The sequence below is a fragment of the Oculina patagonica genome, chromosome 2, assembly GCF_052425735.1.
Source record: "Oculina patagonica isolate OP01 chromosome 2, crgOcupat, whole genome shotgun sequence".
Taxonomy (NCBI): domain Eukaryota; kingdom Metazoa; phylum Cnidaria; class Anthozoa; order Scleractinia; family Oculinidae; genus Oculina; species Oculina patagonica.
Window position 1 is genome coordinate 37,145,064 of NC_135759.1, and position 17,689 is coordinate 37,162,752.

A 17,689-nucleotide genomic window follows, 5' to 3' on the forward strand; every position below is an offset into this window, starting at 1 on the left:
GGCATTCATGTTTTGGTCAATTGGCAGCTGTCAAAACAAGGTTTCCGCTGACCAGTCTCACAAGACTATATCACTATAACTATATGTTTCTTTACTTCGATTTTCAAGGAGGGCCCACGAGTACATGTATTTAAAGTTTGACTGAAAAGCAGTTTCTCTGGCTATACATAATTATTTTGTTAAAAAAAAATTATTGGTAAAATGGCATAAATATATCCTTTGCTAAAAAATCAACGTTAAAGAAAAAGGCAAGGGTATTTCCCAAGGGAAGAGCGCGAACGGGACGAGATCTAGAGCACCCAAGCGAGGCGCTTTCCGAATTAAAAATCTATCTTGTACCTACAGTGTTTACAAGGAAAAATATATATTAAAAGTTACGAAATGTTAATAGTTAAAAAAAAATACGACAAACAGGTGAGAAGAGCTAGTTCCGCGCGAACGATTTAAATCTGTTGAAAATCGACACTTCGGGAAAAGAAAACGATGGATATCAAATATATATTTCATCAGACATTTTTGTGTGTAGTATCGCTGTATATCTTTAAGAGTCTTACAGTATTTTGGCGAGCTCGAAAGGAGAGTCAAAATATAAATGACGAGAAAAATGTAAAAATCAATAGTGATACTATTACCGACTTTTCAACGTTTTTTAATCTCTACCCGCTTAAGAGGAATACGGAACCCGTTAAACCAGTCTTACAGAGTACAGATGTCATTAAACTGGTCTTGTGGAGTAGTCGGTCGTTTCGCGTGTTATTTGTAGAATTATCTAGTGATATCATAAACAGTGCGAAAAGAAAAACATTAGAAATACGGAGTTTGCTGTCTATGTACGGCACAATATTGCGAAAATTAATTCGACTTTTTTTGTCACTGTGATTGGAAGATCATTGCGAAATACACAAACAACGACAAACCCCTAACTCGGTAAACTACAGTTGCGTTCCTTTCGGAGATCCGATCGGGATTTGGAATCCAAGATGACTCTGATCATGATCATGGTGCATCAAAGCAACGGAATTTTTGTACATAGGATCAGTTAACATGACAGAAAGCATTATTAAAACCAACTTAAACTGTGTAATAATTTTGTTTTATCAGATTTTAAGGGAATGGACTTCTCAGAATTCATTAATGGCTAAATTGTTTGAAAATTCCAAATTTGAAATTTTTTATAAGATTTCTGCTTTTGTGTGGAATTTCCCATATATACACGTACATGAACTTTATAAGGCTGTCCATAACCTAAAGTCTTTTATGAAGAGCTAAACCTCATAAACCCATGGGCTTATCGGAATGTTTACAGGTATTATTGGAAGGATTTTTGGATTTTTTTTATTTGAGATCATTGAACTTATTTTTGGTAGCACAAGGATTTAATATTTCTAAGTGAAGGAAATGGGTCGGGGAATTAACAGTATATTGGTATACTTCAACCAATGAAATTCCAGCAATTTCAAATATTTGGGGGTCACCGACCATTTAATTAAGAGAATAATGACAAGCGAAGTTAATGCAACGGATACGAGCCCGTTATGTGATGAAAGATTTCTCAGCGCGCGCGCTCGATGCAAGACATGGCGTGACGTTGCGACATGAATTACGTGCCAGTTAGGATGCGCAAATATGCTGCTTACTGTATTTTCAAGTCTTTTGCAATAATACAACAACTTGCCTTGGCAGTTGGTTAAAATTTACAAACAGTAAATTCAACACAAATCAAAATTAAACACAGAAACATCCATTCCAGCTAAAGTGCTTTAATTTACTCTGATTATTCTATTGCACTTCTATTCTGGTAATTAATGTTTTTTTTTGCAGCTTCTTTTCCTGATTCCACTGTTTGTTATTCCTCCATTGGTTCATCAGGCGTTGCGTTAGCTGCAAAAACAAAATTACTTTATTCAACTGATATGCTGTTTTTCTGGACTTATAACAATCAGTTTAACGGTATAATATCCAGGGCCGGGTAGTTCGAAAGCCGATTAACACAAACCAGGATTAAAAGTTTATCGAGGGTTTAATTACACGGGTATAAAAGTGCTTTTATTGCTTATGATCTGTGGAGTTTAGTCAATGACAAAAATGGAGGACAGGAAATATAAACAGAAAACCTTACTAAGAAGTTAAAAACTGAAATAAAATCAATATTCACACTAATCCTGGATTACCTTAATCGTGCTTTAAATAACCCGGCCCAGGTGTCATTCCCAAAACTGTTATAAGTCAGTAAGATTTATAACCTCATTTTCTGTTGGTATCAAGAGAGAATGAAGGTTACCCTTCATTTTCTCTTGGTTAGTATATAAAAAGATGAGGACAGAGAAAGTGCAAACAGAATCTTTCAAAACATCAGTGCGGAATTAAATTAGTATTAAAGTTAGCAGTCCGAAGGAAACATGGAGGAGAACAGTACTGAGAGTGAGAGGCGAAAGATGGGTTTTGCCACCTGGGCAGAGGCGGTCAATTTTGCGAAAGACAGGGTAGAGTGGAGGAAACTGATCAAAGGCCCTATTCTCCCTGAGGAGACATAAAGGATTCAAGAAGAGAAGAAAGTTAGCAGAAGTGATCCTAGAGGGGGAAAGGGGTAAATATTAAAAAAATATATATTAAAAGGAAGGAGATGCCTGTCGAAAAGTATGAATTAATTTTAAAATGAGACCAATCTAGGCATGGCTCAACCTTTTAAAATAATACCATTAGCACTCCATATAAACCAAAATCTGTAATAACGCCCCCTAAGCGAGGCAATGAGCTTCATCGCCCATCCCATGTGTGTTCCCGTTCCCACCGGATATGGATCTTTGTGTGGGAAAGCGATATTAGGCCTGTCCTGATTGTGCTCGGCAAATTTTGAGCAACTTTTTGCGCTTCTAGCAACCTCGAACAAGTTTTGCCTTTAATTCTGGGCAATTTTCGAGCAAAATATAGGTTTAGAGCTCATATTAAGCATGAAAAAGTCAACGATTTCATAGAAAACTTCAATTTATGAGAATGTCAATTGACAACTTTTTTTTCGTTTTGTTAGACTTAAGAGTGGGAGGCGCGGTGGCCTAATGGTTAGTGCGCCGGACTCCGGATCGAGCGGTCCGAGTTCGAGCCCCGGCCGGGGTCACTTGTGTTGTGTTCTTGGGCAAGACACTTAACTCTCACAGTGCCTCTCTCCACCCAGGTGTATAAATGGGTAACGGCGACATAATGCTGGGGGGTAACCCTGCAATGGACTAGCATCCCATTCAGGGGGGAGTAGTAATATTCCTAGCCGCTTAATGCTACGGAAACCGGGATAAGCTCCGGCAGTGTGGGCCGCTTGGCTCGTGGCTTCTCCTTTTCAGACTTAGGAGTATTCTAAATTTCACCCATATTTGTTGTTCGTTCGTTCGTTCGTTATTTCTGTCTTTCTTTCTTTCTTTCTTTCTTTTTTTCTTTCTTCACAAGTGATTAAATGATCTGAAAACGAAGTTTTATTTTCGCCAAAAGCTTACAAACGCCTTTACTGGAGAATCATTTCGTCTAGTGCAAGTGTTGAATATTCCTGACTTGAAAAGGAACTTTTAATTACACGTGGGAACACTTGTCGCTGATTGGCTGTTTAATTTTTAATTGAAACTAATCGTGCGTGTCCAGTTTTACCGTACGGAGTCCGATCTTGCGGTTTTTCATTGTTTACTAAACATTACAGCGAATGATTATCGATGCCGAACTGGTCTCTTGGGAATGGCGAAAGATTTTCCTAAAAAACTTTCTAAAACAGCCGGTGTTCCTTAAACACTTTCATTAAACGAAAACTTCGCCTATATTCCTTCTATTTCTCTGAACACGCTGATGTTTTCTGAGCCTCGTGGGGGTTATATTCATTTGCATTCTTTTTTTTTGACATCGCGCGCTTCGCTATTGCGCAAGCGCATTAGACTCAAAAATTTGATACGTCCGAAACCATTTTCACTCATGGGAGTTATGACTGATACAATAACTAATGTGCAAATTACTGGTAATGTCCAAAATAAGCTTTGGACATCGCGTTTAGAGTTTTTGTGTTTCAACTTACCAGTAAACGGTATGTATGGATAGCGGGGTACCACCCGATTAAACACTGCAGTTACTGTTAGCTCTCCCTTCGTAACCTTAACCTGTTAAACAAATAATAATTATAACTGATGATAATGATAATGATAATGATATCCGGACATCGATTATCCGGAGTTTTTCATTGGTCCTGTTTTTTTTTTTTTTCATGAATATTAATGACCTTTAATCTTAAAAACTTTAAGAGGTAAAAAATTCAGAAGTTATGTTAAAAATCAGGAAAATTGCATTTAAAACAGCGCATTACACGCTTCACTTTCGAAAAATGTACATACATGTTTCGAAGTCCCTTTGCTTTGCTATCTGTGTCGTTAAATTGGCATTTCAAGTGCAAAGTCATTAAGATTTATCCGCTTAATATGTTGTAGAGACTAATTGGCACAAGGTTTGAATAAAGAACTGACATTTTCCACTAATAAAGCTGGTAAATCCACTCTCTTCATGCATGATCTTTCTTGCTTCGAACTTCACTACACTAGTAACCTGGCATGATGTAAGCACGTGTAGCTTGGTTACCAAGTTCCCCAAGCAAGCTTGTAATGCAGTAATAATAATAATAATAATAATAATAATAATAATAATGATGATGATGATGATGATGATGATGATGATGATGATGATGATGATGATGATGATGATGATGATAATAATAATAATAATAACGTACGTATTTATATAGCGCATTTCCATACGCTCAATGAGCTCAATGCATTAAGCAGTTTACAAAGTATGAGGAATTTTGCAAATGCCCCAATGTAATTCGGAACAAAATAATAAAACAAGTTTTTTTGAGATTGATTTTGTAAGAAAAGTAAACGCTAAAAAATGAACGACGTTTCGACCGTTCAACGGTCATTTTCAAGTTCGGTGTTAGAATCAAATTACATGTGTAAATATAGTAAAAGCGCTAAAAATATGTACACACAAAGAATAGACAATAAGAATAAAAGGCTAAAAATGGCTAAAAAAACTTCACGCCGGGCCAGCAGAGCGCTTGAAGCGACACTCGTGGAAAGACTTTTTGCTGTTTTATCCGATTGAGCTCAAATTTAGCACAGTGATAGAACTTTTTATCCCAAACAATCGAATGATTTTTGTTTTTTGAGTTTTTTTGAGTTTTTGACGTGAAAATGACACAGTGCTGAAGACAGATTTTCATTTTCTTGTTATGGTACAAATAGTACACGATTCTGAAAAAAGTCGTTTAGATAAAGTGAAATGCTAAAGAATTATTAAAAATCTCAATCCGCCTTGAAGATATACGAGTATACGTTTTGTAGAAAAATAACTAAAAATAATTATTTGAAGGAAAATTGGCTAGAATTCTACTAAAACAATTAGATTTTTCGCTCTCGATTTCTACAAGGTTACAGTTGATTTGGCCTCCGGCCCTCATCAGCTATCACCTCATAGAAATCTCGAGCTTATAATCTAATTGTTAATTGATTATTATTATTAATTGATGGGCCGTTACTGATTTGTGGTTTGGAATAGGCATCCACACCTTCTCAGATAAACCGCCTCGCTACTGAGCTCCCCAGGTTTTGTTTTGTAGGAACTTATAACTAATGGTCCATGTTTATTAACAATTGCAAAAATCACAGTACCTGATTAAGGTCCCACGTACCAAGTGCATCGACGACTCTATCTGGTAGTATCCCAACCTCCACTATAGTTCCCACGTCGATAGCGAAGAACTCACCGTTTATCACAAGTTGGCCTCTAAAGAGAATATCGATCATAAATTTTTTTGCAAAAAAAGTCAAATGTGTTGTGGGTTTTCTAAATGTATTTTTTCTGCAACTAGCTATTCTTCTAACGGGAAAGTGGCAAGGGACACTTTAACAACTATTGACCGAAGTGGAGGTGGTTAGCGGTGGATATTTACCGAACAGCGAAGTGGCGAGGTGAATATCCACTACTAGCCACCGACACTGCGGTAAATAGTTGTTTTAGTATATTCTAACAGAGCTAGATAATATAACCCGAAAAAAAGTTTTTAAACTCATTTCTTCTTGTCAAAGATTTCAATTTTCGCGCGAGAATGCTCCGAGGTGAATAGTTAACAATTATCCTGCGAAATTGCGCGGAGTATCACCTGATACTTAGCCGACGAGGCCGTCGGCCGAGTTGGCTTAAATCAGACGATATTCCGCAAGATTGAGCAGGATAATTGTTTTTTTATTCAACAGTTTCTCATCGAAACACATTTCGCAGCTAGAAAAAACTGTGGTTATATAACGCTTTGCAAGACTTCGAACAAATGTTGGCAACCTACATATATCGCAGGATATCTATTTTAAACGGATGACAGATAACGATAACATTTTGACCATATAAGGGCAATGCCCGCATTTGTTGAATTATAACAAAGGATATCCGAAGTTGGAGTAGCCAATAAGCGCGCGCCAAAACCGCTATTAAAATGCAATCGGTAATACGCCACTAACTGAGGACACTGATCCTCGTTTTAGGCATCTTAGGCCACGTCTCGGCAAAACGCAGAGCATGCATACTGCAGAACATGCAGACTGTGCAGGGCCTTTTCATGCGCCAGTTCTCACACTTATATTTCTCGTACTGCAACTATCAATGACGAGCGACCTTCCAGGCACTGACAAAGAAAAGGTTGAGTTTAAGTTGATGTCATGATCAATTAAAGACAATAAAATCCCATTAAATCGGCCTTTTATGTGAGAACCTGTTTAGGCTAACTTAACAAAAAAACAGGGCCCAGTTGTTTTAAAGGTAAATAGAAATTAGTTTAGTTTGTTTGTCCCTTGTTCCAAATTATGATAACGGAAATGAGATTAAGGACCGCTTGAGTATTGAATATTTTATGACGTCATTTCTATGGTCTGTAAGGGTATAGACCACGTGACCGATTCATAAATTTAACCTGATACTTGGTCACAGCTTAATTCTCTTCGAGACCTTAAATATTTTCCCATTCTGCGAACTTGACTATGAACAAGGAGACATAACATACCCCTGCATTTCCTCTGATGTCTCCGTCATGACTTGATATGTCGTTGCTAGATTCCCTTGGCCCTTGACAGTAATAAAAAATCTGAACTCTCTGCCAACCTGCGTGTCTGGGGTGAAAATTTGGACTGCGTACCTAGCTATTGAAATAGACAACATTATTGAAATAAACATAATATGCAAAAGAGCTTTTTAATTTACAGTTCGATTAGGTTCACATAATTTTGTTCATTCATTTTGCGATGATTAAAGTACACTTGGTACAAGAAGCTCTTCTTGGATGTCGCTCTGACTCCGGCTGATACCAAAGTCAGAATCCACTGGTACCTAAGCAGACTCTTACTCAGTCGCTATTTACCTATTCGAGGGCGAAAGGATACTGGGCGAGATGTAGGCGCGCGGGGTGCCATGGGAAGGGTTTTTGAACAGGCTTGGTTGAACAAAGGTGAGTTTGGTTCTATATTCTTCTGTTTTATCGTTCTTCAGTAGTCTAGAAAACTTCATTTCCATACACTTAATGAATTTTTTCAGTTTCTTTAAGAAACTTACGGCATTTTAAAGTAACAGCGCCTAATCGAAAATGTCGTTGCGTGTGTCGTTACCTGTAGAAAGCACTATCGTAGGAACTCTTCGTGTTTCCAAATATGGTACTTCAGGCGGGGGAAAAAGTGCCGGTTGTGGCAAATCTTCGTTGAAGCTCTCGAACAATTTCCGAATTATTTCATCCAATCAAAAACTAGCGCGAGCGCTCATGAGTACCCCGAAAGCATTCGCGCGTACAAATACGTCATGTTGCTTAGCAACTTCTTGGACGAAAACCGCGGGCTCAGTCATTTCTGGGAGAAGTGATGTCGCCATCAACTGGCACTTGTTTCCCCGACTGACTTAACAAGACTGAATATTCAAACGCTGTGAACGCGCGTTACACGTTTCAACCTCGTATGAGCTTCTGGTCTTACCTGATAAGAAGCTTCCAACATCGCCATTAGAGAAACTGATCAAATCAAAGTTTTTATTCAAATCTGCCACCTTTCGTTTTTAATTTTTTCTTTTTATTTCGACCACCAGTGCTCAGGCTAATTCTATTCCTTTTTTTTTTATAAATTAAAATAAAAATCTTACCTTGGCAGACCAATCGTTGAACTCGTTCCGCAAGCTGATCAGCGGTTTCGTCAAGGTCACCAGGATTTAACGCAATGCCGTCGTCTGGTAGGGTGACAATACCTTTAAGCTGACTTATGCGTTGTGTATTTTCAGTGTTGGGAATAAGGGCACCAACCATTTTGATGCTGTTATCATCTCTCAATTTCCTTGCTGTTTGTTCAAGTTCATAGGTGTCCACAACTCTTCCATTGCCTCTCTCTGCGTTTCCGTCGACCAGCATCACCAGAATCTAGTGATTTTTTCAGCGATCCAGAAAAAAGGAAAAAGGAGACCATGATTTACTTTACGAGGAGTTTGCTAGGTTAACCCACTATCTCAAAGCAACAGAAGCTTGCAGAATGTACTGAAACTTATGTACAAAGTAAAGAATGGGATGGTGCCTAGTTACCAGGGAGGCACTGCCCTATTAAAATGACGGGGATGCTCGTTGGAAATTTCGAAACCTTAACAGTTACCAGAATCTCGTTTTGTGGACATGGCTCATATTTGTTTTCTCCCCTATTAGGTAACAATTCAAAGAAAGGAAGAAAGATGAACTGGCGAGCATGAATGTTTTCAAGTAAATAATTCAGACATAAAAGTTGTTTGCGTAAGAAAAACGGTTATTGTTTCGGTTACTTTTTACATCGGTGACCTTAACCCTATCCAGACCGGATTGGGGGGGGGGGGGGGGAAGTGCCCGCGCTGACTTTGAACGCTAATAACTTTGTCAATATTTAATCAAACGCTGCCAAACTTTGCGACTTTAATTATCTAAATTTATCGGGAAATAATTCGGTAAGATAGGTTGCTGGGTCAGGAACTTGACGTCACCATGGCAACGGCATTTTGACAGGCATGTTTTCCCAAATTTGTAATTTTCTTGTTTTTATTAATGAAAAATAAATTTAATGCAATTATTTTCACCTTTTTACGGATTTTAATCACAGTTTTATTGATTTTGAGTACTTTGCAGTAATTTTGGGCGGTTTTCTGACGTTTTGGAAATATTTCAAAATCCAAGATGGCGGATCCAAGATGGCGGCTGTCTTGATATTATGTTGTAATTGTCACGTGATGTGACGTCATCATATCACGTGACGTATACCAAAAGTTAGATTTTCGGACATACTATGTATCCTGTAAGTTTCATTGTGATTGCTTAAATACTCTGGAAGTTACGGAGGGGAGCGGAATCCGCCCCCCCCCCCCCCGGTCTGAAAAGATCCAAAAAAGCCCGGTCTGAATAGGGTTAAAGGCCCCTAAAAGGTACCGGGACAACTCTGTGGACCTTGATTTTTAACTCGGAAAATTCCGAGTTTTGGTGATGAGGGGCCAATTTCACTTCCTCCCTCCTTCCCTTGATTCCTGTTAAACATTTTAATTGAATAATTAATTTATATCAAATTGAATTAATTGATTAATCTAGTGAATCGGGTAGGGGTGGGTGCAAAACTCGTAACACATCTACGTTACTTTATATGAAGTACACAAAAGCTATATATTGGTTTCTGAAAACCTATTGCTCTCTTTATGATGTTATCTTTCCAAGCTCACGCAATCGCAGAAGACTTAGAGGCAAATCTTGCTCGATCACAAGAAATCGACATTTCCAAGAAGGCTTCCAAGCGAAACACCTGGATGTAAGATGACTAAAAGTCGTTCCGTTCAGGTCATGATCAAAATCTACTTTTTTAACCTCGAAATGAGACGGAAATGTTCTAACACTCAATTGCACAGCTCTGGACATAACAAGTTGTTTTACAATTGAATGGCGACAATTTCTAAGTCTTCTTTCTAACAGTCGATCGACGATCGGCAAAAGATGCCGCCGAAAGCCCTCATAATATATTTTGCGTAAAACCCGCAGCATTTAACTTTCATTAATTTTAATTTGAGCTCGTAAATGAAAAAGAAAAATTCCCGAGCAGATCGGAGACTCGGACCATTACCCCTTCAGATTTGCTGGCAAAACACTAACGCTCTGCGCCACGTGGCCTTTTCACGAAATTTAATGTGCACAATCACTTATAAATTATATCCTGACTATAGCCGGGGCAAATTCTGAATACATAGTCGTGGCAAACTTATTCTTGTTTCATAATTAATTTTTCGAGTTCAGTGGCCCATAACCACTTTGATTAATTTAACGCATGGCCTTATAGGGACTAATCCACAAAATGTACCCCCTAAAGGGTACGACGAGCACCGCCGTCTTTTTTTATACAGGAGTTCCCCCCCCCCCACCGGGGTAGTTACCTCTGTTTAGAGGCGGCGAAATACGAGATACAAAAACCTTCAACTTGTCGCGCAACATTGTTGCATTGCCAGTTGAACGAGTTGTTGCCCGTATTTTTACCGCGTGCTCAACTTGTCTCCCAACAAATTTCAGTGTTGCAAGTTGAAAAAAATTGTTGCAAAAAGTAGAACTTGGTTCTACCTTGTGCAACATGTTGCTGCAACTTGCAACACTGAAATTTGTTGCGAGACAAGTTGAGCGCGCGGTAGAAATACGGGCAATAACTCGTTCAACTGGCAATGCAACAATGTTGCGCGACAAATTGAGGGTTTTTGTATCTCGTATTTCGCCGCCTTAAGGAATAAGAGCTACAGCTTGAGAAACTCAGATTGTAAATTACCAAGCTTAAAAAGTTAGGTTCGAAATAAAAAATGTGCAAGACAATCTAACAAAATTGAGAGAAGCAACGTCCCTAGCCGAATTTTTAACATTCATTAAAATGGACACTACACCCGGGACGTCAGGATAAATACAAATTCAGCGCCCTGACCACTTAGCCACGCTTGCTTCCAAAATCTTGGGTATGTACTGATATCAATTGTTAAATGATTTTAGCTGGTCACCCAGTTTGGACAAAAACACGATAACTGCCGTGAAGTTAAACTAACCTTCACCGTGTCTGCGCCTTGTCGGTCGTCGCGTCGCCCATTGAACTGCCTTTTGATCATTTCCTCCAGGGCACGTTTTAAGAGGTTTTTGTTATCACGTCGTCCATGTATATATTCCCTGTCCATGTAACTGGTTGTCTCTGTTGCGTTACCAAAACAGCTCATTCGCCGTGACCTTGCATAAATCGACAAGGCAAAGCTGTAGTCTTGTGCCTGACTTTCTAGATTAGTCAGCAGTCTTCGCACCACGGTTTTTATGTTATTGACTGTTGTCGTGCTTATAAGCTCGCTGTCTTGTATCAGAATAATCACGTCTGCCTTGGTCTTGCAAGAATCACCTCGGAGGGTTGTCTCTAAACATTCGGATTAGCAATAAAAAGCGTTATTATATGGCAAGGCAGTCTTGATTCCGAGCGTTGTTGTGATTGGTTCTTTCTTGATCCGGATTTTGCCACTCCGGCAAAAGCAAAATTTGCAGCTTAAACGAGTGTCATTACTAACTAACTTGCTTGAGCCGTACTACGAAATATTTGCTGTTGGTCGTTTTGTACGGACTGCGCTACGCTCAGTCCATACTGCCACGACTTCGTGCCAACTTTCCCCAGTCAAGCCCTCGCGCTTGCTTAGTAAGAGGTTATTATGTCTAACTTTGTATTTTCGGATCTAATTTCTGCGTGTTGAGTAGGTGCCTTCAAACAGTCAGTTCCCGTTATCAACTTTGTTCAGTCACAAGTGTTGGTTAAAGTACTCCCCCCTATATTTTCCATGCATTTTTCCACAACTGGCATTGAATTGGTTACATGCAAGTACCAAATTGAAAACATAGACATGCCATTTGATTATTGGTTCTTTTTGGAAGGATACCTAAAAAAATTGAAGCTATAGTATACCAAAGCTCTGCTAATGAAAAAACAGGAAATGCATCTTCCGGTTGCAAATGCGAAATTCCAATTTTTATGTACCGTAAATGATCTAATAAACGCCCGGGGTGTCTACTGAATTTTTGGGGTCCAAGAGGGGCGTTAAATATATACGAGACGTTTATTAGAGAAAGGCGTTTTATTTCACTTTAACTATACCAGCGTCAACAAAAAAATAAGACGCGTAATTTGCTTGCGGAGTGAGATAAAAAAAAAAACAGAGTTTTTGAGTGAAAGGCTGATCTAACCTGGGCTAATGCAAATCCTATAGATATCGTTCATAGTTTGATTTTGACGTGTTCATCATAATAAGGGTTAACCATGTTGGCATCCTAGCCTCTTCGATGCGTGATTTTACTCTATGGAGCGTTTCCTTAGTTTAGAGGGGAGCGTCTATTACAGACTTTACAACTCAGATTAGATTATTTTTAATTAGTTTAATGGAAATCACGTTTTAAACTTAAAGGTTACCTGGTAACGCACACGATCTCCCTTGTGGTACTACAAATCCAATGTTGTCTGTAGTGAATTCCTCTTTGTAGTTCCTCATACACCGAACCAACTCCAAGTCACAGAGACAGTTGGCGTGTCGGCACCTCTTCTCTTTTTCATTGGTTGTATCAGTATATGCACTCAATGGAGCTACAGTAATAGGTGAAAGGACATTTAACTACATGCAGGTACCGTTTTAAGTAAAGAACACGCACGGTTTTACGAAAGACTATTCACATGGTACAATAGAGCTGAGAAGAATGAAAATGAAAGAAAACAGTGAAACATTTTCCGCCAAAATATTTAGTTCGGCCATTAATGTAGTTTTACTTTTGAAAGCTAAACTAAGTAATGATATCTGAATAATATTTTCTTGGAGGGTGCGACCGGTTTCCCCGATATAGAGAGCTGAGCACTTACGGCACGAGATGCAGTTAACCAAGTTGCTGGAATGACAGTTGAAATGTTCTTTGATCTTAAAAGAACAATTTGGACCGTTAACCGGTTTGTGGTGGGCTAACTTGTTGACATCTACTGATCTACGGCATCTTGGATGGTTGCAAGGAACTATGCCGGCGGGATCGGCGGATTGGTTTTCGACATTTGTATGCACCAGCATGTTTCTGATGTTGCGGTCTCGACGATATGACAAGAGCGGGGTGACGGCTTCTGGGTCGATGTTTCAAATTCGCAAATTTCCAAGCATGATTTTCTTAATTTGTGTTTCGTTAATTTACTTACCATTAATGAACAAATAAAGGCTCGTTTAAACTGACGAACCACTGATACTATTGGGTTCAAATCATTTGCTATGATAAATAAAAATAATTTCTCAGTTTGAATAAAAAAATTCTCCACAAACTTTACTTACAACATTGAAATTTATCGTGCAGGAATTCTTTTGCAAAGAAACCTTCTCCATCCAAACCACTGCACTCATCTCTGAGTACTCCAACTTCACAAAAATCATGGACTTTGCAGCAGCTAAAAAATGAAACAGTATAAACTATAAACAGAAAAGAATAAAGGAAACAAAAACGACAAGTACAAAACAAGAAAAAAGTGGAAAAGAATTAAAATATGTAAACATGAAGGGTAGGGAAAGAAACGAGAAATTAAAATAATGAATGAAAGTAAAAGTAATTGACTGAAAAGAATTTTACATATTGAACTAATTCTATATACCTCCCATTTTTTGACAAAAACAAGCAAAAGGAGGTCGTGGTTATATGTTGGTAAAACTAAAAACTTCATGACAATTTTGATGTGACTGTTTGGAATTGCAGTGTTTAAAGTTAAGTCAAACACTTCAAACCCTCTCAGAATAAATACCGACAAGCGACATGTCCCAAAAAGCAGCAACACCACATAAAATGAAATCGCGACAAAAGTCACCATTTTTTTTTCTCCAAAATTCCGACGGCAAATTCAAGCGCCGAAAAGCACGGTAAAGCACCTACACGGGACATTTATAACTTCCACCAAGCTACACAGGTCCACACTTCCCCTCCCCTCCATTGACAGGGCCTCCCCTCTTCCTTAGCCATGTAAATAATTTTGAAATATTTGGCAAATTTTGAAACACTAGGTCTCTATGAATAAATGCAATTTTACTTATGCAAATACTGTTGTAATAAAGCTGGAATTTCCTTCCTAACAGCGCGCGGTCTCATTAGCTTCTTTGAGGTCACATATATGACATCTAACAATAGAACTGTTTCCCGCCCAAAGTCTCCAAACAGACAACATTGCAAACTCTATGACGTCAGAAGGTAACAGTGCAATGTTACCCGCGGATGTTGATCGACGAAGGGCCTTTCGTCAGGGTCTTCGTTGTGCTATATCACACATTACTTCAAAGACTGGTCCCTCGGAAAACTGTTTATTTTTGTTTTCCTCGAATCTTGTGAAACAAAATAAACTGTTTCCCGTGAGTCCGGTCATTAAAGGAAACCTCCACTCTTACGAAAATATGATGCTGAATTTTTTGGAATAATGTCTAAATTCCAATTTCAACGAGACAAGAGAGAAATTATATTTAATAGTAACGAAAAAGGGGAAAGATTTTCTCTTTTAAATTTCCCACGTGCCGCTATTTTGAATTTTAAGAGGTGTAATGGCTAATTAGAATCGGAGGATCTTTTGTGTGAAACAATTGAGCAACCATTACACGTCATAAAACCCAGAACTTGAATGGCGGCGCGCAGGAAATTAAAAAGCCATATTTTCCTTTTTTTTTATCAAGATCAATTTTTTTTACCTTATCCTGTAATTATATTACTATATTATATTACTGTTTTTATATTACTAACTAGTCAAAATTGTCCACAATTTTTCCTTCTCCACGCGGGCCACACCAGCAACCATAGTTGTAAATAGCATTAACAGTTGTATCATTAAGACCTGTGGCTTGTTTCGCCAACTCTCGCAATTGAAGTATCCTGGGTGAAAATAGAACCCTTTTGTCTACTTTCCAGTCTGAAAAAATTAAATTGAAAAAAACTTTTTCAATATTATGCCGAAAGTTCGTTTCATAATATGGGCGTGTGTGTAAAACAAAGTGACAGTCATACTTTCAAATTTCCGTTTGAAAATGAAGTAGAAACGTTCTTCTTGGCAAAGAAATTAAGTAGGTGAACAATTCAATCATATAGAGAATTGATTTTCAATATTTTTCTGTAATTAACATTATTTTTTGACTGACTGTCCATCTGTTTCTTTAATGATTTGTTCATTATCAATAGACCCACAAAAATGGTAGCACGGCGAAAAATAATACTGTGTTTTCACTTTTGTTAATTTGGGGGAACGTATTTTGAAAATGGAATTAAATTTTACCTTTTATTGGACCAGTTTCTTTGATTCTTTTATGGTGAGATGATGATGTTTGACCTATCAAAAGAGTTTTAATGTTAACCGTTTTGAAATGCTATTGAAACCTCTTACCGCTAAAAACGTGGTTAATCCAAAGTTAATTTATTAATTGATTTGGAAGGCATAGATTGCTAAAGTAAGTTAGTAAGTAAGTTTATTGAACACGTCCCCTTACGGAGCTTTTCAGTGGATAGGCGCTTTAGAAATATATATTTATTAGTATTATTAACAATACATGATAAATATACAAACCTACATAAACATACTTTATTTGGTAAAGCAGGATAAAAGAGGCAACTTAAAGATGATAAAAATATATTAAAATGATGATAAAAAGAACAGTAGTCACAATATATAAGATTCAGTAATTAAAAAAGTTCCGGATGTCCTTATTGATGCTGGTGATCGTCTCTTCAAAATATCAAACTTTTTACAGTGCTGTTTTAATAAAATAAAGAAACAAAACAAACAAATTAAAAAACTATCAAGATTACATACCATTAAAAGAAACTTATTTAAAATTGGCTTGCTTTAGCCTATATTACAATTATACAAAAGAAAGAAAGAAAAAATATAATAATAATAATAATAATAATAATAATAATAATAATAATAATAATAATAACAATAACAATTATAATAATTACAATAATGATATATCACTACATCGGAATACAACTGCACTGTTTCCAGTTTAAAAGTTCGTGGCGTGTAATTTCTGTTAAAGAAACATGCTCCACATGGAAAACACGCACTCGAAATAACACTTATAAAAGATTTGAAATTTATCTAAAAAACCAATCGGCTCTTTCCTGTCAAGTTTGGGGGTCTAAATTATTGTAAGTAGTGCTAAAAGTTAGTTACCAAAGTTTAATCCCATTAAAAATATTGCCCAGGCCACAAGAACGGCGGAGAGGGTGTTCATTTCTGTCCTGGGTAGAAAACGACACGATACATGATTAGTGACGTCACTTTACAACTTTAAAGTTCTGGATACAAAGCAGTAAGTTAGGGACGGTCTGACCTCCAGCGGATTTATTTATTAGACGATCCCTCTGCACCTAAATATTGCATGTTTTCCGGGAACGTTCTTTTGCCGAATGGCTTGAATCAAAATTTTGCTGGTACACAAACTTCACTAAAAAGTCCATTTATCGAAATTCTAGACTGTAGAATATTGCGTAAAGTAATAAAAACTACAGGAGAAAGAAAGGAATAAACACCTGGACCGGGTTGTTCAAAGCACGATTAAGCTAAGATTAGAATGAATTTTGATTTCAGATTTTTAACTTTTTAGTGAGGTTTTTTTGTTTACATGTTCAGCTCTCCAGTTTTAACGTCGACTAATGTGAAACTACGAAAAATATTAGCAATAAAAACGTTCTCATACAAGTGAAATTAAACCCTATCTCAACAGACAAACACCCTCGGTCAACTTTAAATCCTGTGTTAGTGTTAATCGGCTTCAAACAACCCAGCCCTGAAGGAGGAACGTCTTTAAGGAAGCCTTAATGGCCACGCTAAGGTTACGTTCCAATTTAAAAGGTGAAAATCACTGTTTTTTTTAGAAAACGGCTAAGAGAGCTAACAAAGTTACCATTTTATATGAAAAGTACTAAAATGAGAATGCAGCCGAGTTTGTTTTCCCTACGTGAGGAATAAACTGTTACAGTATATTGTTAAACAAGTTTTAATCTCAGTTTTGTCGTATAACAGATTATAGTCACAAATTCATAAGTATCTGCTAAAAAAGAGTAGAATTACTTAAAAAAACTTTGTTCGTTTTTTCCAGTTTGCTTTTATAGGATAAAATATTGATTTATGCAAAGCAGTCTTTTTGTTTTGGATTTTCTAAAAAGGTGTGTAAATATACTGAGAAAAAATTAACAATAGAAAGTCAACATTATTAGGAAAAAATTGGAAAAGACGTTACATTACGAGAATTACGGTATAACTTACGCTGAAGAAAAAACGACAACTTGATTTGATCCTCCTTTCTCGAAGTTTTCTTCAATGCTTGCTGAGCTTATATTCTTTATGCCAGTTCACCTGATAGTGGTGAATGTAAAAGGCTATTCAAAGTTTAAATTTTAATGACTGAAATGTTAACAGATGGTTAAGGGACATGATTCCACCTGCAACGCGCCGGAAAACCCAGAATGGTTAAGTTCGCTTCCTTTGTCAAGCTTTTCCACTTGCTGTTTTTTAGGAAAAAAACATTTACAGTAAAAGTAAACCAAGGAAAGCAAGAATAAAAGTAAGTTAATAAAAAACAATGTTTA

General features: G+C 37.3%; 1 protein-coding gene across 1 annotated transcript; it reads right to left on the minus strand.

The window, feature by feature from the left end:
- Positions 1-1,628: 1,628 nt before the first annotated feature.
- On the minus strand, positions 1,629-17,448 carry LOC144644554 (uncharacterized). Its single transcript, XM_078504070.1, has 12 exons — positions 17,367-17,448; positions 16,272-16,339; positions 15,372-15,425; positions 14,846-15,011; positions 13,405-13,517; positions 12,513-12,683; positions 11,122-11,474; positions 8,194-8,464; positions 7,076-7,211; positions 5,694-5,808; positions 4,049-4,130; positions 1,629-1,881 (listed from the first exon to the last, which is right to left on the minus strand). The coding sequence occupies exons 2-12, from the start codon at positions 16,330-16,332 to the stop codon at positions 1,847-1,849; spliced, it is 1,557 nt and encodes a 518-aa protein (XP_078360196.1). The 5' UTR covers positions 16,333-16,339; positions 17,367-17,448; the 3' UTR covers positions 1,629-1,846.
- Between the last annotated feature and the right edge of the window lie 241 nt (positions 17,449-17,689).